This window comes from Aotus nancymaae, unplaced genomic scaffold (assembly GCF_030222135.1).
Source record: "Aotus nancymaae isolate 86718 unplaced genomic scaffold, 86718_ANA_hifiasm-v0.15.2.pri h1tg000014l, whole genome shotgun sequence".
Lineage (NCBI taxonomy): Eukaryota > Metazoa > Chordata > Mammalia > Primates > Aotidae > Aotus > Aotus nancymaae.
Genome location: NW_026988425.1, coordinates 37,574,327 through 37,596,650, shown reverse-complemented (window position 1 = coordinate 37,596,650; position 22,324 = coordinate 37,574,327). Strand labels below are relative to the sequence as shown.

The 22,324-nt window shown below is 42.3% G+C and overlaps 2 protein-coding genes and 1 long non-coding RNA gene across 7 annotated transcripts in view; 1 reads left to right on the top strand and 2 right to left on the bottom strand.

The window, feature by feature from the left end:
* Nucleotides 1–10,771, top strand: part of LIFR (LIF receptor subunit alpha) — an 80,937-nt gene extending 70,166 nt beyond the window's left edge. For 3 of the 4 annotated variants that reach the window (XM_012460021.2, XM_021671853.2, XM_012460022.3), the window contains exons 17-20: nucleotides 589–750; nucleotides 1,693–1,786; nucleotides 3,101–3,179; nucleotides 3,564–10,771. In XM_012460021.2, the coding sequence (XP_012315444.2) occupies nucleotides 589–750; nucleotides 1,693–1,786; nucleotides 3,101–3,179; nucleotides 3,564–4,187 (959 nt within the window). In that variant the 3' untranslated portion in view covers nucleotides 4,188–10,771. The remainder of the gene's footprint in view (nucleotides 1–588; nucleotides 751–1,692; nucleotides 1,787–3,100; nucleotides 3,180–3,563) is intronic. The other variant, XM_064375931.1, reaches the window with a different exon arrangement.
* On the bottom strand, nucleotides 10,465–15,203 carry LOC135274859 (uncharacterized). The gene is made up of 2 exons (XR_010342577.1): nucleotides 13,697–15,203; nucleotides 10,465–13,092 (listed from the first exon to the last, which is right to left on the bottom strand). It is a non-coding gene; the product is annotated as an uncharacterized LOC135274859 (long non-coding RNA).
* A 5,318-nt stretch (nucleotides 15,204–20,521) lies between these two features.
* The window catches only part of EGFLAM (EGF like, fibronectin type III and laminin G domains), a 221,792-nt gene continuing 219,989 nt past the window's right edge, over nucleotides 20,522–22,324 (bottom strand). For both annotated transcript variants that reach the window (XM_012460023.2, XM_012460024.2), the window contains 2 exons: nucleotides 22,154–22,257; nucleotides 20,522–21,344 (listed from right to left, as the gene is read on the bottom strand). In XM_012460023.2, the coding sequence (XP_012315446.2) occupies nucleotides 21,190–21,344; nucleotides 22,154–22,257 (259 nt within the window). In that variant the 3' untranslated portion in view covers nucleotides 20,522–21,189. The remainder of the gene's footprint in view (nucleotides 21,345–22,153; nucleotides 22,258–22,324) is intronic.

Sequence of the window (22,324 nt, the reverse complement as noted above, 5' to 3'; positions counted from 1 at the left end):
TCTGCATTATTCTGGTTAATTTTTTTTAAATAGTAGTTCAAATGATTCTTCTCACTTCCTTTTGAAGTTATGATTCAAAGGATTTCTCACTAATCTCATTTGAGAGTTCCCATCATGCTGATCCTTTTTCTAAGTGGTTTGGAGTCATCTCTGTTGATTTGCACGTTTGCTTTATCCCATCTTTCACTCTCACTCATAGGAAGGCTCAGCCTAAGTGAGTTTTGGTTGTGGTGGTTTTCATGCTCTTAGTAGCAGGAAGGGAAGTGACTTTTATTGATTGCCTGCTGTATGCCAGGCATTATGCTAGAGAATGTGTGTGAAAACTTTACACAGCTCTCTGAGGTAAGTCATGATATTCTATTTCATCAGTAGAAAATCTCCAGTTCAGAGTGGTTTAAATAACGGGCCCATATCACACAGCTACTGACTGACGATGGGTAGAGCTTGAACAAGGTTGTGGTGGCTCCAGAGTCCTTGGCTGGCCACAGCTAGACCCACTTAGAAGGGCAATTGGTGAGACAGGTGTGGGTAACCACGCATTTAAAATGGGTTGGAGATTAGTGCTAATATACTTCATTTTAAAAATAGGTCGTTCTGACATAAAGGTTAAGAATATTACTGACATATCCCAGAAGACACTGAGAATTGCTGATCTTCAAGGTAAAACAAGTTACCACCTGGTCTTGCGAGCCTATACGGATGGGGGAATGGGCCCAGAGAAGAGTATGTACGTGGTGACAAAGGAAAATTGTAAGTTTTGGGTTGCTGTGGAGGTGCTTTCCTTCTGCATACATAGTGTTTCTAGTGATTTTTTATATATGTAAGAACCCCTCCCCGCCCTTTCTAAAAAATATTCAGATTTTTTGGTTGGTAGAGAGAAGGGTTTAAAAGCTCTAAGATTACTTCATGTTTATTCTTGTCTGTTATTTGAAGTTATTTCCAACTGAGTACCTAAGAAATTGATGAATTTGGGATATGTCTGAAGTCTAGAGGTCTAAAGTCATATTGAATTTATCCAGTAGTCAACATTTAAAAATTTTTTGCTCCAGCTATTCTGTGATTTCTAACATATCTAGGGAAAAGTGAAGGAGATATTCTTAAAAATATTTTGTAAAGCACAACACTCATAAATTTGAGAGAAGAGAAGAGTGATGGCCTTGACTGTCTTTCTGCAGTGAAGAATTTTAATTGGCTCATGGGCTTATCCTCTACCCCTGAGTTGGAGTTCACACACTGCTCTTAAATAAAGAGCCATGAGGATTTGGTTCTCTAAAGCACTGGCTCTCAACGGAGGGTGATTTTTGTCACCTAAGAGATAGTTGGCACTGTCTGGTATCATTTTTGGTTGTCATAACTGGGGGATACTAATGGTATCTAGCGGTGAGAGGCCACGGACACTGCTAAACTTCCTGTAGTGCACAGGACTGTCTCCCCCAGCCCTCCAGTGAAGATCTGTCTGGCCTAAAATGTCAAAAGTACCAAGATTGAGAAATCCTGCTTGAAACAGTTTAAGTATTTATATAAAAATTATCACAATACCCAAAGGTTAGATTTTAATAGTTTTTCAGTGTCCCTGCAACAGTTAATTTTTTTCCTAAATAATCTACCAACCTAAATATCTTCTAACATAAATCTGTTCTATACTTCACACTGAAAATGGTGATTTTAATATTTGCAATACTCTCATTTCAGCTGTGGGATTAATTATTGCCATTCTCATCCCAGTGGCAGTAGCTGTCATTGTTGGAGTGGTGACAAGTATCCTTTGCTATCGGAAACGAGAATGGTAATGGTTCTGCATTTTCTCTTGCCGTTTGCTTTTTAAGGGCATGATTATTTATAAGATTTGTAAGATTAGTTTATGTATTAAATAATGTATCTTTTTTGTTGTAATAGGTTAGTAAAAAATTTGTTTTCATTAGAATTAATGTTGAATTTAATATTCAGCAAGAACATATTATTTAAAGGTCTTAAAATTAATTGAATCAATGTACAAATTTTTTTTCTACTGTTTTTCCAGATAATTTAAAGTCATAGCAGTTACTGTTATAAAAAATATTTATAGGCATAAATATAGCAATAGCTATCTGCAAGATTAAATATAATTTAACAATTAATATCTCACTTGCCCTGGTGACCTATTTTAAAAATCTGATCATTTTGATCATTTGCTCATTTATTCAACAAATACAAATGACTTCTTCCATGTGAAGGGGGATATTTTTGTGTACGGAATGAGCCATGGTCTTCATAGACTTGGAGGACAGTCTGACAGGAGCTGTCCTGGCTGGGTGTGGAGCCAGTGGCTGCATTCATGCTTAGACCGGTCCTCACCGGCCTTAAAAATGCCATCATTTATGGCAAGAGAACATATTTAGCAATCCTGATTTGTAAATCAAAATACTAGTAGTTGTAGAACTATAAAATAGCCTATTTTGGTAACCATATTCTCATTACTAAAAGTCACATTTTGAAAACAACTGTTAAAATACAAAAAAAAAAAAAGACAAAATAAGAAGGGAGTATAGAAGTTAGAACATTTCAAACTCACATTAACGAAGTTATTTTTTCTGTAGGATTTCAAGTAATCCAGTTCTTTTAGTAGCTGTAAGTATAAAAATATGATAGGACACTGAGCAAATCTCCTTTCTGGTTGCATTTAGTTTTTGGTCAAGATTATTAGCTTTTTTCTTAGCACAGCCTGCAGTGTACTCATGACCTGGTTATCACCTTTATGACTCATTGTTTTTTAACCACCTCAGTTTAACAGTGCCATGGGATCACAGCTGTTCTTGCATAGTCCAGATCCTTTGGACTAGATGGCACAACCACTATTTTAATTATTTGCTTTCCATTTTCATGAGATACATGGGTATTGTAGTTCTAGAAATAGAGAATTACTGTTTGTGGTTTTCAAATTGAAACCTCCATGTATTATATAGACAGCGCTAGTGAATGATCACACTAAAGATCTTCTGTGTTTATCTCAGATGTTCATTAAAGGATTCATAAATACTTCAAATAAGCCTAATGATTTATTAACTTATTATCTAATAATCTTAAAATTATTAAATTTACTTTAATAATTCTTTATTTAAAGGATTAAAGAAACCTTCTACCCTGATATTCCAAATCCAGAAAACTGTAAAGCATTACAGTTTCAAAAGAGTGTCTGTGAGGTAATCTTTTATTTTCTTATATTTATCTTTGACGTGTGGCTGCTTTTTTTAATCTTTTGTGAAAAGTCTTTAACATGCAAATATCATTCTAAGTAAAAAGTATTGGCAAAATAGTATGCTTTAAAACATCTCAGTTTCTAAAATTATTAGTTTTAAATTATACCATGCTCTTTTTTTCTCCCACAAATATTAATAACAAGGAAAATACTGATATGGAGGGAAAAAGTGGCTGTGCTGTAGTTGCTGTAGTGTGAAATACAGAAGGGTAGAGGCACCTGTTAACAAGCAGATTTGGGGAAAAAGAAATAGTGCCCCTTTTTGTAGGAGGAGCATTGCAATAGCATTTAGTGCAATTTTAATCACTATTTTTAAATTTATTTCTAGGGAAGCAGTGCTCTTAAAACATTGGAAATGAATCCTTGTACCCCAAATAATGTTGAGGTTTTGGAAACTCGATCAGCATTTCCTAAAATAGAAGATACAGAAATAATATCCCCAGTAGCTGAGCGTCCTGAAGATTGCTCTGATGCAGAGCCTGAAAACCATGTGGTTGTGTCCTACTGTCCACCCATCATTGAGGAAGAAATACCAAACCCAGCCGCAGATGAAGCTGGAGGGGCTGCACAGGTCATTTACATTGATGTTCAGTCAATGTATCAGCCTCAAGCAAAACCCGAAGAAGAAGAAGAAAACGACCCTGTAGGAGGGGCAGGCTATAAACCACAGATGCACCTTCCCATTAATTCTACTGTGGAAGATATAGCTGCAGAAGAGGACTTAGATAAAACTGTGGGTTATAGACCTCAGGCCAATGTAAATATGTGGAATTTAGTGTCTCCAGACTCTCCTAGATCCATAGACAGCAACAGTGAGATTGTCTCATTTGGAAGTCCATGCTCCATTAATTCCCGACAATTTTTGATTCCTCCTAAAGATGAAGACTCTCCTAAATCTAATGGAGGAGGGTGGTCCTTTACAAACTTTTTTCAGAACAAACCAAACGATTAACAGTGTTACCGTGTCACTTCATTCGGCCATCTCAATAAGCTCTTCTTGCTAGTGTTGCTACGTCAGCACTGGGTATTCTTGGAGGGATCCTGTGACGTACTGTTAGGAGGTGAACTTCTCTACATGTTAAGTTACACTACAAGTGTTCATGTGCTGTTAATGTAGTCTAAAAGCCAAAGTATAGTGACTCAGAATCCTCAATCCACAAAACTCAAGATTCGGAGCTCTTTGTGATCAAGCCAAAGAATTCTCATGTGCTCTACCTTCAAGAAGCATTTCAAGGCTAATACCGACTCATACATACATGTAGAACAAGTCCTGCCGCAGCTGTTTCTGTTCTGTTGTTCAGGGTTTTCTCATATGTATACTTGGTGGAATTGCAAGTGGATTTGCAGGCCAGGGAGAAAAATGTCCAAGTAACAGATGATGTTTATTTGCCTGACATTTACTCCTTTCTAGATGAAAACCAAGCACAGATTTAAAAACTTTTAAGATTATTCTCCTCTATCCACAGCATTCACAAAAATTAATTTAATTTTTAATGTAGCGACAGTGATTTCATGTTTTGTTTGGTAAAGTATGCTGATTTCTGTGCCTACTGTATAGTGGTTATCAAACAGTTGTCTCAGGGGTACAAACTTTGAAAACAAGTGTGACACTGACCAGCCCAAATCATAATCATGTTTTCTTGCTGTGATAGGTTTTTGAAGCCTTTTCACTATTTTTTAGCTTTTATGCTTGCTTCCATTATTTTAGTTGGTTGCCTTAATATTTAAAATTTACATTTCTATGGCTATAGACCCAAGTTGTTTTTAAATCATTTTATTTTGTGATACAGTGTCAGCTTTATATGAGCAAATTCAATATTATTCATAAGCCTATAATTCCAGTGATTTACTATGTGAGATGACTACTAAGCAATATCTAGTGGCATTAACTGTCCATATAGTTCTGATTGGGTTGCATTCCTCCTGAGGAGACCATGCCATTGAGCCTGGCTGCCCAGGCAGAGTTGATCTTTGACACCTCCCAGTGGATGTTCCTCCTACTCTTGAGTCTTTTTATCATGCCAGATTTTCTGATCCAGTCCTCAAATTTATAAATATAAAATGAAAGACAGAATGTTTCTTACAGGAACAGTTACCCAAGGGCTATTTCTTAGTAAGTGTCATAAGCTGATATGAATGCCATGGGCATTCCTGTATTGCAGGTAAAGCAGTTGCTTGGTGAGCTGTGCAGAGTTGGGTGCCTTCAGCACAGCATCCGCTGCCCACCCTTGTTTCTCATAAGTGATGTCTGGAGTGATTGTGGTTCTTGGAAAGGCAGAAGGAAGAACTAAAAAGTGTATCTTGTATTTTCCCTGCCCTCGGGTTGCGTGTGTATTTTGTCTTTCATAGTTAAGGCAAAAGTTCTTGAAACTTTTAAGTGTCTGAATAAGATATGCCTGTTTTTTAATTATTATCTGAGGTTCTGTAATGTATTTGCAAATAATGGATCAGTTAATTTTTTTGAAGCTCATAGTCTATCTTTTTAAAAACTGTGTTGTAGAAAAAAGCCACAGAGTGACAAGGGACAAATCTATTTAGGTTCTCTGTGGATGAATCCTGATTTTAACTGCTAGGATTCAGCTAAATTTTTGAGCTTTATGGTCTGTAGAAATTTGGAATGAAATACAATTCATTATGTACATACATAGTATATTAAAACTATATAATAGCTCATAGAAATATTCAGCAATGAAAACTATATCCAATCAGTGCCATCCCTAAATAGTGTTTTCTTGTCTTTCTTTGTATCCTCTTTGGCTCCTTCCCTTAGCTTCCACCCCAGACACTCAGACCTGGGGCTGCCTTCTCTCCCTGCCGAAGCTTGCTGTTACCATGGGCAGCTTGCCCTCAACTCCTACCTTGTTCCCTGTTGAAATGTATCAGTCCCATACTTTATCTCTCTAGGACAGGGATAAGTGTTGGCTACAGTAAAAGTTTATTGCTCTAAATGACACTAACCTGAGATAATGAGAAAAGGCCAGAAGAGATTGTTTGATTTCTGTCCTCAATATATATGCATTTCAACTGTGACCATCTGGATCCAGGGCCTTTTCTAACCTATATAACGACTCATTTGTTTGGCTAATGGTGAATATCACTGGGGCTCTTAAGTCCTTTCATTCTATCCAAGACTTCACTGCATTTTATGTATGAAAAAAGTGCAGAATATCACTCACCTTTCCCCTACTTCTGGAGTTTCATACACGAGGATCACTAGCTTAATGAGAAGCAGAGTAACACTGTAAGTCTGGGTAAGCTCCTTATAAGTTGCTGTATGCTTAAAAGAATGTGGTTTATGTCTGAGGCCAAAGCGGTTTTCCTTCTTTTTCCGCATTGAATTGTAGACAGCTAGATCCTTGTGCAGATCCCAGGATAGTACCTCTACCCCCGCCCCACCTGTGTGTGTAAGGAGAGCAGCAACACGGGAAGAGAGGAGGAAACTGGGAGGGAGGGGACATTCTTGGTCACATGTCCAGTTGTCTGAGACAGTGGTAAGTGTGCGCTCTTTGTCAATGCAGGTTGCATGCCTGTGTTTACAAGGTGGTCTTGTAGTGGTTGTGCTCTGTCCAGTTAGATTTGTGACTTCTCCCTTGGAAGTGACAGTTAAGGACTAGCTAGAAGCAGAGGCTAGATGTGTACCCTCCAGCCTTTACTGACCGGAAAAATAATTGGAAAATATCTCTTTTCCTCAGTGAAAGCCCAGTCATTGGTTAGAAAAATCTAAATGTCAAACTAGCATTATATTCCATCATGTCTGTTGATAGTAATAATTCATGTAAGACACATTTTTACCTCTCTTACAAGTCGATTCACTTACAAGCCAGTTTCAAATCAAGCTTCCCTTGCGAGGAATGGAGATCATTATGGGGCTCATTATGACTGCATTTCTTTTATGAGTGACCATTTTAAATAAATAATATTTAATATTAAATTATTAAAGACTTAGCCAGACTTTTAACATTAGAGGAAACTTGTGAATCATATCTTGTGCAGATTAACACATGTATGCAATCTAGGTCATCGATTTGTTGAATTTGTACAGCCCTGGACTTGAGATTGTGGCCCTGAGTACCTGGATAGCTGAGTTGTATGTTTATGTGCTTATGTGATAGAGGTGCTTTGTTCCTGCAGCTTAGAAACAGAAGCAGCCATTCATTGAGAAGTTTAAGGGAGGAAGTATCAACCTCATTTTCCAACCAGCATTACTTTCATGGCTCATGGATCTGAAAGATTACCTTTAGAACAGTTAGTACTATTGCACTCTCAGAAACTGTGGTAAAAAGTCACATTTTCAAAACTTCATGCATATTGTATTCTTGTTGGAAATAAGTCCTGTAGTTTCTTAATCATCTTCATGCCATCCATATTTAACGAACATTACAAATCCTTTTTGTATGTGGGTAATTATTTGTAATTTAGTGAAGGAGACTAGGGAATGTTTTCTTCCAAAGGGAATTCAAAATCAATTTTATGGTGTTTTGAAAGTAAAATACTCCTTAACATGTCAATATTTTTAAAACCTTATCTCAAAATTTTCTACTGCTCAGGTATAGAATCTGATAAAACTTTTTGTTTGCTTAATCTAAGGTTATTTTTGCTATTTTCTATTTTGAACTATGTTAAAGTTTGCATTTTACAAAATGCCTTTTTTTTATTTTGAAAGTGTAAAATTGGGCATCTCAGAGTAAAATGTGGGATTATTAGCTACAAAGACTAGGCACATCGTGAAAGCTCAATAACTGATTTTCTTGACTGAGTCCTATCCAGAGTGTCACAGATTCAACATAATTTTCCTGAAAGGTGAGACCCTTCAAAATCTAGCTTGTGTATATCTGAGACTATTGGTTCAAAGATTCAAGTCTACTTTGGAAGTGACTCCACTGTTTGAGTGAAAACTGGGGAAGGACTCATGCCTGTACATCACTAGATATCTTATTTCTCCATAATTTTAAGTGTTCATAATTTCTTCTTCTTTGATAGGTGTGCAACTGGGGCACATTTGTATCAACCAGCATGTGCTCATCCCAACGCTGTGTCCATGTGTGGGGTTAACGGATTAGAACTCATTGTCTTGATAAATTGCTTCCTGAAAGCATTTATTTTAAGTCTTTATTTCCTGCTGAAATAAAGTTTCATGCTGTCATGCCCATCTTATTTATATCTAGAAGAAAATTCATAGAAGAAAATTATTTATGGCCAAAGTTACAGAACATTCATCTTTTAGACTTAGCCTTAGAATATCATTGGGAATTACTTGGCTTGAATTTGGTTCATTTATATCTTTATGGATTATGTACCAGGGCTATTAATAATACTTAAACCTCTTATTTTGCTATGGTGGTTAGATTTTTATTCTTTTTCAGTTAGTGCTGTTAATTATTGCATGGTCATTTATTACAGATGAATTATTTTTAGTGCCAATGTAAAGGATTAAGAATAACATTCAGTTAGTTGGCTGATATGTCAGGCTTCATTACACCTGTAAAGTTTCAGGGAGTGTGATTTGGTCTAGAATATATCCAAATCCTTATACTTATGATATTGGGTTATAACAGGATTCTATTGTTTTTAACCATGAATGGTGCTTATTTTTCCCTATATTAGGAATGTTAATATTTTGGATTATCAGAGTCCATGTTATAAATAGAATTTACCTATGCAAGATAAATTCTAACTGTGCAACATTTTCATGAAAATTAAAAGTAGTGTGTTAAGGGGAAAACCCTCTGAATGTTTTTATGTGTAAGTGCCTAGCTAAAGAACCACAGAAACAATAAATTCAAAAGCTCTTACAGAAGAAAAATTGGTTGAACATTAACTAGAAATAAAATATTAATAACTTACTTTTTTTTGGTTGCTGGGACTGAATACCCTAAAAACTAAGAGATGTGAGTGGGGAAAATGTCTAATTGAAAGAAAATTGATTTATATTATATTTACATGAGTCCTCTAAGATTGCCTTTACAGTAGCCAATCAGAACTTAAAATAATAATAATAACATAGATCCTATGTGTTGCACTTAAGACTAAAATACTTTGCACACCTGATTGAATGGCTCACTTAAGTTGTTGAATTTCCTTATATATTTAAAGTGTACTTCCTTTTAGAATTATTCTACGTTAAATAATTCTATTTTCCTAAACATTCCAGTGGTGTATTATTGTAAAAGATGAAAATATCACTAGGTGGTAATACAATTTTCATTTATAACGTGGAAAAGTTAACTGTTAGCTTTAACATTAGTATTTTTGCAGTTTATAGAAAAGAACACTGAATAACGGTTTTCATACAATTTTTTTAAAACATTCTTCTCCCAGTTCAGTTCCAAATACTTTTCCCCATTTTTTCTAATATTTCATAAGCTTCCTTCTATTTAATTTTCTCCTTCCAGCATAATATTTAGGAAAAATACAAATAACATTGTGAATAGTGGGAGACAACACGAAAAAGAGACCTTTCATTGTTGTGGAGGTGTAGATATTATGTAATCGATGCCCTGCCTGGCATTTGTTTTATCCTGTTATTTTCTCAAAAAAGAGCATGGCTTTTTCTTAAATACATTTTAATTCAGCATTGCTTGTAAAAGATTGGCCTGGGTAAATAAATAGAAATCCTAGATTTGAGATAGTACCACCTTACAGTATGTTTAAAGGTAAAATAAATCATTTTAAAATACTTAACTTCCCTAGTAAGAATGTTAGGTTTTCATCTCTTTCATTAGCTGGCCATAAGTCAAGGTCCTTATAACACTAGGAAATTACCTTTTTTACTTTCAAAATTGCATTATAGTGAATTACTGTTTACAAAATACACATACTGTGAACAGATAGAAGTTTTGTCTTTTGTAAGGTTGTTTGTAGAATGAATGTTTTTTTTTTAAGTGAGTATTATATGTTAAATATTTTAAGTTTTTTATAAATACTAGTAACTGTTTACTAATTTTTGTTTGGTCAAGTGTTTGTAAATGTAGCTGAAAGAAGATAGGGAGGAACTACAGATCCCAAACTGTTCCATTTTCATTTATTGAAATATTACCACTACAGACTTTTTTTTTAAGGTGAATGATCAGTTGTGATGTGCTGTACTTAAAATCATGTTTAATCATATAAGGAAACATTTAAATACACCTATTCAGGAAGTAAACTATAGGTGAACTATGTGTGTGTGATTCAGTCTGATTCACAGAATTCTGAGAGTAATATGGAATAAAACAACTCCACTTACAGAGATGACAACTGAAATATTTCCTGCCTTGTGAAAATTTGGATATTAAGTTGTGTTAGAATTAGAAATTTGGACACTTTATATCATTGTATAATTTCAGAATTTAGTTTCTGTATCTTTTGGAAAACATGATTATAGCAAAAACATAGACTGTAAGCAATCTGTTACTAAGACACCATAAATGTAAAACTAGTATGCTTGGCTGTTAATTCTAAAGATGTTACTTATGTCTGTTTTTAAAACATGCATGTATTTAACAATTTTATCATAGTATTGTCATGAAAAAAATAAATATATTTTCTTACATCTTACACTGGCAGACTTGGGCATTATTGGGTTTTTTCCCCATGTTACACACTAGGAGAAGTAGCATCTGCTTTCTTGTTGTATTTGTTCGGTCCGTAAGAAATACAGTGGTTGTAAAGCAGTCACATAGCGGTATAGATGTATTTTTAACATTTGAATACATTGCTGTGCCATTGGTGTAACCATCCATCTGTTCCATTAAATCATTGTTTACCTGAGAAGTTAGCATAAAAATAATCACACAGTGGGAATCCAGCATTAGCAAATAAATAAATACGGGTCTTTAAAGTATGGTTTTTAGTTGATATCCTCTGAAAATAGCTTAAACATGCCTGAAGATTCTGAGAGTGTATCAACATTTTATTTCAACCTATTGAATTAGGAAATACAGTCACAGATTTAACAAAACCAATAATTTTACCGTATAAAGTGATCTTTAATAGATGTTCTTAAATGGAGAAATTAAGTCCTTGGTCATATGTATAGCCTAGACTTAGCCAGATTGAAACATGAATGGGCCTGGATTTAACCAGAAGAAACTGCCGACCAATTTAAAATTAATTGTGAAAAACATGTTAATATTTAAGTGCTAGGATTCTCAATGCATAACTTGTTTCCCAGATGGTGAGTGAGTTCTTGAGTCAAGATGTGTAGCACCCATAACCCTAGGAACTTTTTAGGATCAGAGAAAAATGATGAAATTATTGGGGGAAAAAATAGAGACATTTGAAAAAAGTTTTAAAGAAGTATTCAATGTCAACTAAAATGTTAGCTTACAAACAAGTTCTTCACAAAAGAATTATAATAACTTGTTTTGAGTGGCTTATAAATGTAACCTTACTGCTTTTCTCCTGGAGTGATCAATAATAAAACAACTGAATTGAAAATACTCGTTGTGCTGGTCCCAGGGACGTTGAGGTAACGAGATGCCTTGAACCGATTTGTGCTTAAATTGGAGATGATTACATCCCTGGGTAATTAGTTTCAGATTACAGACAAGAAAAGCTTTTGAGGATGATCTTGATAAAAACTGTTAAGTGATGCCCAGGCACGGCGGCTCACGCCTCTAATCCCAGCACTTTGGGAGGCCAAGATGGGTGGATCACCTGAGGTCAGGAGTTTGAGACCAGCCTGGCCAACATGGTGAAACCCCGTCTCTACTAAAAATAGAAAAATTAGCTAGTTGTGGTGGTGCACACCTGTAATCCCAGGTACTCGGGAGGCTGAGGCAGGAGAATCACTTGAACCTGGGAGGTGGAGGTTGCATTGAGCCGAGATCACACCATTGCACTCCAGCCTGGGCAACAAGAGCAAAACTCTTATCTCAAAAACAAAAAAACTAAGTAGAAATAACATTAAAATGAATGCAACCCCAGTGTATGAACCTCTGTTTCTAAACATTCAAAAGGTATGAAAGAATGTCAAGCTTCAGCTCAAACAAATCTATCTTCCCCTCCTGCCCTCAGCCTGCCTTCTCTCTGCTGGAGTCTGAGCCTCTTCCAGCTCTAGAGGCACTTGCATACTCTCCTCATCCACACCGTCCTTGGAGGTGATGCGAGCCAGAGTCTGAAAGCCTTGAGGAAGCAGAGTGCTGACAACAGATGGACCCTCCTAGTCCCAAATTGCCCAGTTACCAGTGCAGGCAACATGCCACCTTCAGAATGGAACCTAGACTCTAATTTCCTCGATTACCATTGTCGCTCCTTCCCTTTCCTGTGTTGGCAGAGGCTGGGTTCATACCTTTTCACAGGCCTGGCTCCCGTCCCAGCATCGCCGCTCTCTACCAGGATAACCTTTGGAGAGCACCTCTCCCCGTTTCCTCATCTCTGAAACGTGGCTTTCATGCCCACCTTTGCTGGACTTGGGAGGATTAGAGTACGTCATGTTCCCGACAGTGGTTGTTACCCAGGCCGCCTCTTGAGAAACTACAGGAACACCTAAGGCTTTAAAGGTATAAATGCCTCCACGCTGGTTTAGCTGCACCTTAGGTCATCTCTCCAGTTACACAGAGAGGAGCTGCACAGCACAGGGCCTGCAGGGCAGCCACAGCATCTGTCCCTACAGGGTGAATGCAGGGTCTTCACTTAGATAACTTCTTCCATCCACAGGGCCCAGGTTAGGCCTTGCTGGCTCACAGAAGCCTTTTCTAGCATTGCCAGGCCCTCAGTCCTGCACCTTCCCAGGCCTGTGCATCCCCACAGCACCAAGCACAATCCTAGCGCTTGATTCCGGAATGGGAATTAGACGGTGTCTCGGACGCTTACATCCACGAAGCTTTGGTGCAGGATCGGCTACGTCTCAGGTGCTTGATATTCTTTGAATGCGCCTTGAGAAAAACACGTGGTTTAGTGTGTTTCCGTGGATATTAGAAATAGTTCTTTTACAGAGCGTGATCCCTTGTGGGACAATCTCAGACTGTGTAAGACGAGGAAACCCTGGTTAAGGACAAGGATGGGAGGCTCCCTGTGGTAGCTCAAAGCCGCTCCCTCCCCAGATTTGGGCCAGCTTGCCTTGTGGTAGATGCTTTAGTATGTGTCGAATGCGATTGCCTTGTTCTCCCTAGACAGAAATTTACCCTTATCTTCTTGCCTCTGACAACAGCGGATGGGAGAAAAATGGCCTTTATCTTAAGTGGTAACAGGTTAGAGCCTTCTACCCATTGCCCGTCACCTCTGCCCTCTGCCATCTCCTCCCCAGTTTGAACCTTGGTTTCATTGTCTGTGGGTCAGATTCTCTGTATCCTTCCAACTTGCATGACCACCTGATCCATTCTGGTTCCCATTCCTCTTCCCCAAACTGCATATCTGCTTCTGTAGAAGATAGTCTTGGCTCTGACAGTTCAGGGATCTACTTTGTGGGTAGGTAAGCCCTGGCATGTTCCTCAGGCCACACTGCTGTAGTCTCCTTTTCCACCTGGAAATAATACATACCTCCTCCATATACAAAACTTTGTTCCCTCAAGCCAGACCTCCCCAAGCAGCTGGGCCCATGGTTCCAGGCTCCTCCAAGCTTACAGCCTTGCCATCAGGAGAGTTCTTCTCACCAGCTTGCCCTGAGGACTCTGGGCAGGCTTATCATGTGCTCATCCCTGGTTCAGTCCTGTGGTTGGAAAAAGGTTCTATTCAAAGGTCATTTTCACAAGAGTTGGAGAATGACCAGTCCCTCCAAAAGAGGTGATATACTGAGTAGGCAGAACAATAAATACTCACTGAAGAAAAACTGGAAAACAGAAAAGAAAAGAAAATCACATGATCTTTTTTTAAAAAATTTTCAAGACAGAGTCTTGCTCTGTTACCCAGGCTGGAGTGCAGTGGTGCAATTTCAGCTCACGGCAACCTCTGCCTCCCAAGTAGCTGGGATTATAGGCACCTGCCACCAAGCCCAACTAATTTTTTGTAGTTTTAGTAGAGACGAGGTTTCACCATGTTGGTTAGGCTGGTCTCGAACTCCTGACCTCGTGATCCGTCCTCCTCGGCCTGCCAAAGTACAGGGATTACAGGCGTGAGCCACTGTGCCTGGCCCACACAGTCTTTTTATGCAGCATTAGATCTTTTCAACATTTTACTTTTCATCCTTTCAGAAATATTTTCCTATGTCAATGTGTATTTATGTACATGTCTATTCATATATATGTGTGCATATATAAAAGTGAATTGTAGATTCTATTTTGGAACTTGAATTTTTATTTCACATATTTTGAAAATCTTTTCATATAAATAGAACACTTCTATGGTACTCCTTCATGGATATATGAAATCCCAATGTATGGATGAACTATTAAATTCTGTATTCTGGACATCGTTCTATATTCATTCTTTTCATTAACCTTGAAAGTCAAGCAAAGGTATTTGGCATTAGTCTGACACCTGAATTTCATACTAAATGCACCTTATATACAAAAACATCCAAACCAGCTTTTCTATGTCATAAAATGCAGTCTTTTATAAGTAACTGAACCAAAGATTCTTACATAGAGTTTCATGGCTTCCGTGCCATTTCCCCTAAGGTGAGGGCTGCTTGTGGTCATGCTGGGTGGCCACTGGAAAGGGCAGCTGCATGACAGTTTCCTCAGTCCCCCGGGAACCCACATCATCAACTCTACCCCAGCCTGGGCCTTTAGTCATGGCAAAGGGTCCCTGGACCCCAGGAACACAGGATTTCCAGGAACTATAAATAGGAATTTTTAAATATGGTTATGCTCGCTGAAGGTAGAACTCCCCTGATCCTGTGAGTGTCTGATTCAGGAGCCAGTGAGCCTCAGGTGAGACCACAGCCCAGGCGACATCTTGACAAGCGGAGCTGAGTCCTCTCTATCCCTTAGATCCTCACTGGCACTTGGGCTAGGGGCTGGTTTGTGAATAGCTCATCCTCAGTGAGTGTCAGTGAAATGTGAACCGACCATGTGTGGGCAAGTGCCTAGAGGGACAACTACAGCCATGCTTGTGAGGGCCCACGGGCCATCCACTCCCCACCCTCCGTCCCCACACCCCCAAAGCCTCCCGACACACTCCCAGGGGCTCCCGGCCTCCAGGCCAGAGGCAGTCCCATGGATAAGGCCCCCAGCCCTGGGCACACCCTCTTACCTCTCTAGCCCCATGTGGAGCTGAAGCAGAGATCGCCCAGGCTTCTTTCATTTCTGAGGTGGTGTGAATATGGGCTAGACAAGCAATTGGCACATTTTCTGCTTTCCACTATAGTTGACAGGCCCCTCCTCCCCATTTCATACCCACCCGGCCACAGTTGCTCTTGGAACCCCCACAATGAGTGAGAACGTGGAATGCTGCCGGCAGGGCCCGAGGTCACCATGCCGTGACCCCTGCGTCCCCACACCCCTCTCCTCCCACAGCTCTCTCTGTCTCATAGTCCATTTCCTCTGCCTCTGCTTTCTTTTGGCCAATTTCCTAACAGGGCTTTCCTTAGCTAAGCCCCTGGCCTGGTGCCTCTTACTTTTGTTATTGAGTGAGTATAAACGGCAAATTTCTTGAGCCTCCCTGGCCTTCCTTCAACTCAAGTCCTCTCATAGCCAAGTCAGAGCTGCAGCCCTGTGAGAGCAGACTGCCCAGGGAGCCCATAGCCCCAGGCTGGGCTCCGGCTTGGAGGTGAGCAGCAGGGACACGGGGAGGACATGCCACATGCTGGGAAATGTCTATGCCTCTGGACACTGTTTGCATCTTGAGCAAAACTGAGAAACAAGATGGATAAATAGAAAAGCGGAGACCTCCTCCCAAGTGCTGAGACATAATGTTCTCTCTCTCGTCTTTCCAGGAAAGGGCAAGTGCTCCTGGGAGCTCCGAACTTTCTAGGACAAAGATGCCTCAGCAAGAGCAAGCGGGAAGAAGAGGAACGGCAGGGGAGTCCTTTCCCGGCTGCCTGCCCTGCCCTTTCAGCTCATGGCTTGGCTGGGACAAGGCAGGGGCCCGAGGGAACAGGCTGCTGGGCAGAAACAGCTTGCAACCACTCCCCAGGGTTATGGAGGTTATTTGTGGAGATGAAAGCAAAGGAGGGAAGCAAAAAGAAATTAACCCACACCCAGTTGCCTGTAGAGGGGCCTGCATCCCACCCTGCTGGACTAGTTCTTTAGTTTCTTTCAGATTGGCTCAACCCAGAGTCCCTGCAACAGAAGGGCTTTGAAAGAAGGCAGACTCAGGGCTGAGAAACTGACATGCGCTGGCAGGCAGACTCCTGGGACTTGGCCTTGGTCCAAATCCCCCTCACTTTCATGACTATACTGCCGACGACAGCTAACCCGAGGGAGCCCCAGAATGCCCCTCAACAATGCGGGTGTCCCTGGCCAGGCTGCACCAGACCAGAAGTCAGGCTGAGGGCAGATGTAGCATCGTAGCTGCATCCTCGTGGTGGGACCAGGGGCAAGTCACCTAGTCTTTCTGGCCAGTGTCTGTCTTCCTAAGTCCAACAGGCCATGCCCATCTGCTCCGGCCATCATCAGAGGAGAACTGTTATGAAGATCAAGTATGTGAACATTCTTTGACCGTGAGGTTGCGGTGTAGTTACTCACATGGCAGCCCAGAGGCCAGCTCATGCTGTTGCATTGGATTAGTCATTTTGCTGGCCCGACTGTAGCCACCTGTAAGCTGGAACTTCCTAACGGCAGCCTGCACTTCCACGGGACTCACCAGCTTAAATGCCTGCAGCCCTGGGACTTCGGGCCTCACCATGGCTGAGGTGGGGCTGCTCACATTTCTCTTCTCTAGGGATAAGTCCCCAGTTCGGAAGCAGTCGGATGATCCACCTCTCCATGCTGGAAAAATAAACACGTGGGAGTGGGCTGGAGCTGTCCGACCCCTGATTTTGGATTCTAATTTTGATTCTGTGCTGGCAGCTCTGCAGGGAGAAAGTGCTGGAGAACATCATTCCTGCCTTTTATAAGCTAATCTTATTGCCTTCTCAGCTAAGAGTCTGGCGGCGGAGGGCGCCCCCCGAGTGACCCCCAGCTCCAAGGGCAGCTACTATGCATTCCTCGACTAGGCAGGAGCTGGAAGAGGCAGGGAAGAGGTGGGAAGCGGCTCAGGCCTTGTCCAGGCTCCCTTGCTAAAGTATTGTCTTTCCACTGGGAGCTGGAATTCTCTGCCTTCTTTTCCCCGCAGCTGGGCCTCTTCGGGCTGCCCCTCGGTCCTTCCCTCCCAGGAAGAACGGCCTTCTGGGGTGGGGGTTGCTGCCGGAGCTCAGAGGGGCTGGGGGCCCCTCCTGCTGCCTACTCTTCCTCCTTTGGGAACTCACAGTGCTAAAAACAAGCTTTCTGAGAACCATATTTTTCTGGGTTAAAGGTGAAAAATGCAGCGTTTCCTCCAAGTGGAAAGCCCTGGGCCTGCCAGCTCCAGCTCCGGGCGCTTTTCCGAGCTCTGTCCTCCCACGCGGGGAGGAGGCAGCAGCTCCTGCAGGGCGCAGGGAGGACGTGGGAGGGGAGGAAGGAGTGGGGGCAGCAGCAGGAAAGTGCCAGTGCCCGTGCCAGCAGGGCAGTCAGTGTGTGGACACCAGCCGGCCTGTTTGTGTTGGAGCGGCCCGGAGACTGGAACGGGACTGGGTCAGGAAATGAAAGACAAATACCAGGGTGGAAGAGTGGGCGGCCTTCAGAGTGGCGGGCAGGCCGGGGCAGCTGCCTGGGCCACTGCAGGAGGGGACACAGAAGACCCCATGGACCTTCCTGAGAGAAATCCGGAGGGTGGGGGGGCTCCAGGAACATTCAGGGTTAGGAAGGCCATCTTAATAGGAAAAGCAAGGACATCCTCACCCCACGCCCGGTCACCCTTGCTTCAAACATGTGGGAGGTTCCGGGGAATTTTCTCGTCCCCTGATTGTGGGATAAAAGCTTTTCAGGATCCTGTGCCCCAGTCTATCTTCCCTCCCTAGTACGGGGACTGCTGTTAACCTCCCAGCTCCCTGGCGACACCCCAAACCTTTCTCTCCAGCTAAGAGCCCAGCCAGCCTTCAACATGCTCTCCCCACAGTGGCTACCCAAAAGCCAGGCACAGATCGCATCTCCCGGCCGGTCCAGTGCCTCCTCCTCAGAACAGCAACAGGACCAGCTGCCAAGGGCCAGGGAGCAGGTGGAAGGAGGGCAAGGGGAAGAGAGGGCACCGCAATGCCATGGGGGAGGGCGGGTGCTGTTCCCACCAGGCCTGGCCTAGCCAGGCACTGAGGATGTCATGGACCTTGCCTCCTGCCCCAAGGGTTAGAGAAGGTTGGAGAAGAGCTGTGGCCAGGCGATCACAGCATCCCTACTGCACCCTGCTATGAATGACACAGGACTTGCTGGCGTGGACAGGGACTGCATCAGCAGCACTACTTTTCCAGTGCTCCTGAGTCCACGCCCTCTGCCAGGTGGCTTGATAGCTCTCTCACGCTGGAGAAGAGCCCATACGTCACGGTGGGGGTGGGCCCATTTCTTCCTCTCTTGAATCCATAGATAACTGGGGTGTGGCAGTGCCAAGCCGAGGCTGCGAAAGGCCTTCCACCTTTACTCTCGTGCTCTGCCCTCCCCCATCTTCAGGAGAACAGCATGCTCAGGCCAGCCCACAGGCCCCAGAAGGAGAACAGGAAACACATGGAGCAGACACAAGCCACCTCGCCAACCCAGCCAAGGCTGTCCTGAATTAGCAACCCTGCCACATGTGAGCAAGTCCAACTGACACCAGAAGAACCACCTAGTGAAGCCCAGCGAAGATTGGCAGAGCTGCCAAGCTGACCACTCAAGGCATGTGAGGAATAAACACTCATTGCTGTATGCCACTGTGGTTTTGTGATTTTTGTTATGCAGTATTATTGTGGCCGTGACAACAGATACACAGAGAGAAAAGTGGACACCCACGAGCCCACGTGGAATACACTGTCTCTTCCCTGTCCTCTGACCCCGAGCCTCCCAGGGCATCAGCCCCTCTTGGATTCCTCCATGCTGCTGCTCTCTCGCCTGTCAGATCCCTACTCCCCTGACCCTGCCATCCCATCGGTCTTCTCCCCTGAGCCTCATCTGCTTCCCACCCAGAGGCAGGTGGTTCTACTCCCAGGCCTGCATCCCTGGGTCATTGCATTTTTCTCTGGGTATTACTTTCATGGAACAACTCAGCAACAGCTCTTCTAGCTTCAATTCAGCCGAATATTTTGCTAAAATCACAATGATATTTATGGCTAGAGGCAATCCATTCAAAATGGGCTGTAAAAGCAACTCCATGACATCTTGGGAAGCACTGGCCCCAACAGTACCAAAGGAAAAGGTGCTGGGGTGAGGGTGTCTGGGAGGTGGAGAAGCCACTTGCTACCATGTGGCCTTTCTCCGGATTACACTCATGTCAGGTTATGTGTCTAGGAGCGGATGATGACGATGATGATGATTACCATGATTGCTTTGGGAGAAGGGATCCTGGCCATCAAAGCTTCTCAAAGACAGGAGATTGGGGCACAAAGTGAACCTCTCTAGTTTATTTATTCATCTTTTACAGTTATATATGTGCTTAGAACTGTGCCTGGCACAAACCCCAGAAGTCTTTGCTGAATGAATGCTGCACAAACAAAAGTAGAGTCATGACTGGGACTAATTATAGGCTCTAGCACGAGTTAGATCATATTTCCCTCCTCTTTGGAGGCAGCGTTCATCTTACCTTTCCCTTAGTAAGTCGGGTCATGGGGATCTGCCAGTGAACCAGCTGTCTCTGGGGTCACGTGCATGCACAGCAAAGCGGCACAGCTCATGGTACAGAAGGAAGATGTCCTGTTTCTCTGGTTCTCACCCAGATGCTCCGGCCATCCTGACGGCATGTCCCCCACCCCTGCACAGTCTTAGAAACACTGATTGCGTTAGTGTCCGTTAGTACAGACCTGACCTCTGCAAAATCAGTAACACCTCCGTAAGTGAATGAATGAAAGAATGAGTAAGTTCTAGCTTTCTTTGTCCCCTTTATTCAAGTTTACTACAGCTATCTCCCCCCTTAAAACAAAAATGACAGTGACCTACCTTGGTGACACATGTTCCTTTTAATCTGCTTATCTTGGAAAGCTTCATATTCATCCCCTTGAGCCGTCAACATTTACCAAAAGAGAATGGTCAGCTCCCCAAGTCGCCCACCCAAGTTACCTATCCATTCCACTGACACCAGAAACGGCCCAAACAAGTTTGTTTTGGGAGAAAATTTTTAGGAAAGGTGTGCAAGAATTCAGGGTCATCCACCCAAACTTTCAAAAGTATACTGTGTGGACAGTCTGCAGCTATAAAAATATACACATACAAAAGGACAGCTACAAAATCATGGAGCTCAGCTTCTTAACTTTGCGTTATAAAAAGTAGGGATTTCACATTCGAGGTAAGCTCTGGGCAGGGGGGTCGCATTATGATTATGATTCTGTGTTTGGTCTCCTTCCATCTTTATTTTCATGGATTGGTCAGAACACAGTGAGCCAGCCAGTGAGGAGTGGAAGGGGTTAATCCAAACAATCCATGGGCCAAGGTGGGAAATGTGAAGTTCAAGGTCACACAGTCATTCTGCTGTCAGGAAGAGTGTTATGAGTCAGGGAAGGAGAGAAGGAGAGAAGTATTTTAATACTGCCCTGCGGGTTTCTTTCTCTCTCTCTCTCTTTAATGTACTATGAATCACAACTCAGTCATTGAGTACAGCAGACAGGCTCTGGAATTTGTATTGATGTGTGATCTCTGGCAGCCGCTACATAGTCAATGGACAAAGTCCGATGCTTCCTACACAGAGGATTCTGCTGGGTCAGCTTGCGGAGTGTCAGCAGGAAAGGCCACCCAGGGATGCCTGTCTTGGTTCTCAGTTTCTCATCAGTGTGTACTTTCTCCTTGTGAGAGGAAACACACCTGGCCCCTGGGCCTCTGCACATAGCATCAGGCAGGGTCTCAGGGCCCCCGGGATTCTCAGAATAGAAGGCTCTGTCCCTTGGGCAAGGCCAGCTGGTGTTACTTAGCTCCACAAGTGTTGATGTTTTTCCCATCCACAGCATCTTCCACGAGGGAAATGTGGTAATCGGTGGACAGGGTGAAGTGAGAGATGCAGCCCACGAGCCCTCTCATATATTGCCTGTTAGTGTGCAGAGCAATTTCCTTCATTCCACCTGCCAGGAAGCAAGAGGGAGATGAGGTGAGCCAAGGGCAGGTGTCAGCAGGGCAAGGTCAGGGTTCCACTTGGGGCCCTTGAATATCTGCTGACCAAGGCATCCCTTGATTAATAGGACCGTGAGGGCTGTGGGTGCCTTGAACTTCTCAGTACCTCATCTCTCTATATTTTATAATGATCCTTGAAGGAACAGATTGACTTGGATCAATTTGGTACATGATCAAAAGCTATAAATTCATTTCTCATGTGTGATTTCTGGCCCAACTGACCACCTTGAGACCAAATAGTGTCTAGTAAATTTTGAAGTGTGGTATAATGTTAACAGAATGCAGTGTGTAGTTACAACTGATACCATCTTAAAACCAAAAGAAATGCATTGATGCCAAATGCTTTCAATAGAAAATATAAAGATAAAAACAGCTTTTCATTTTTATGTGTCTTTACTAGTGAATTAATTACAAGCCATTTACAGAAATATTAGTCATTCCATTCGGCAAAGGGACAAAAAGACAGGTCCTCTTTTGTCAGGGAGAATTCATGGAGCTATATTTAGCAGGTTCCTGTTCTATAAACAAGAAAAGCCTGGTTTTCCTGGTGGATCTGTTCAAAGCATAAAAACATTGAAGGGAGCCCTTCCTGCCTCCTCAGCCATGAGTCAGCAGTTCAGAAAACGAAAGAATGGAATATCTGGAGGGTTTCCTGATTTTCAGGTATTTGATCCAGCAAAGTGCACAGCCTTGGCACGGCAAATGGAAGACTAACCAGAAAAGCCCTGGACTGATTTAGTTTTGGTAGAGGGTCACTTACCCACATACAGAGCTCCATTGATGTTAAGCTGCCGCATCGTGCCTGGAGATTTGCCTGTTCTGGCTCCATAGTCATCCACAGTTATCTTTCCTGACTGGCCATCCCTGCAAAACACCAAACAAAAAGCCCAGCATTTTTGGAGCTCATTCAATCATTCATTCATTTCAATAC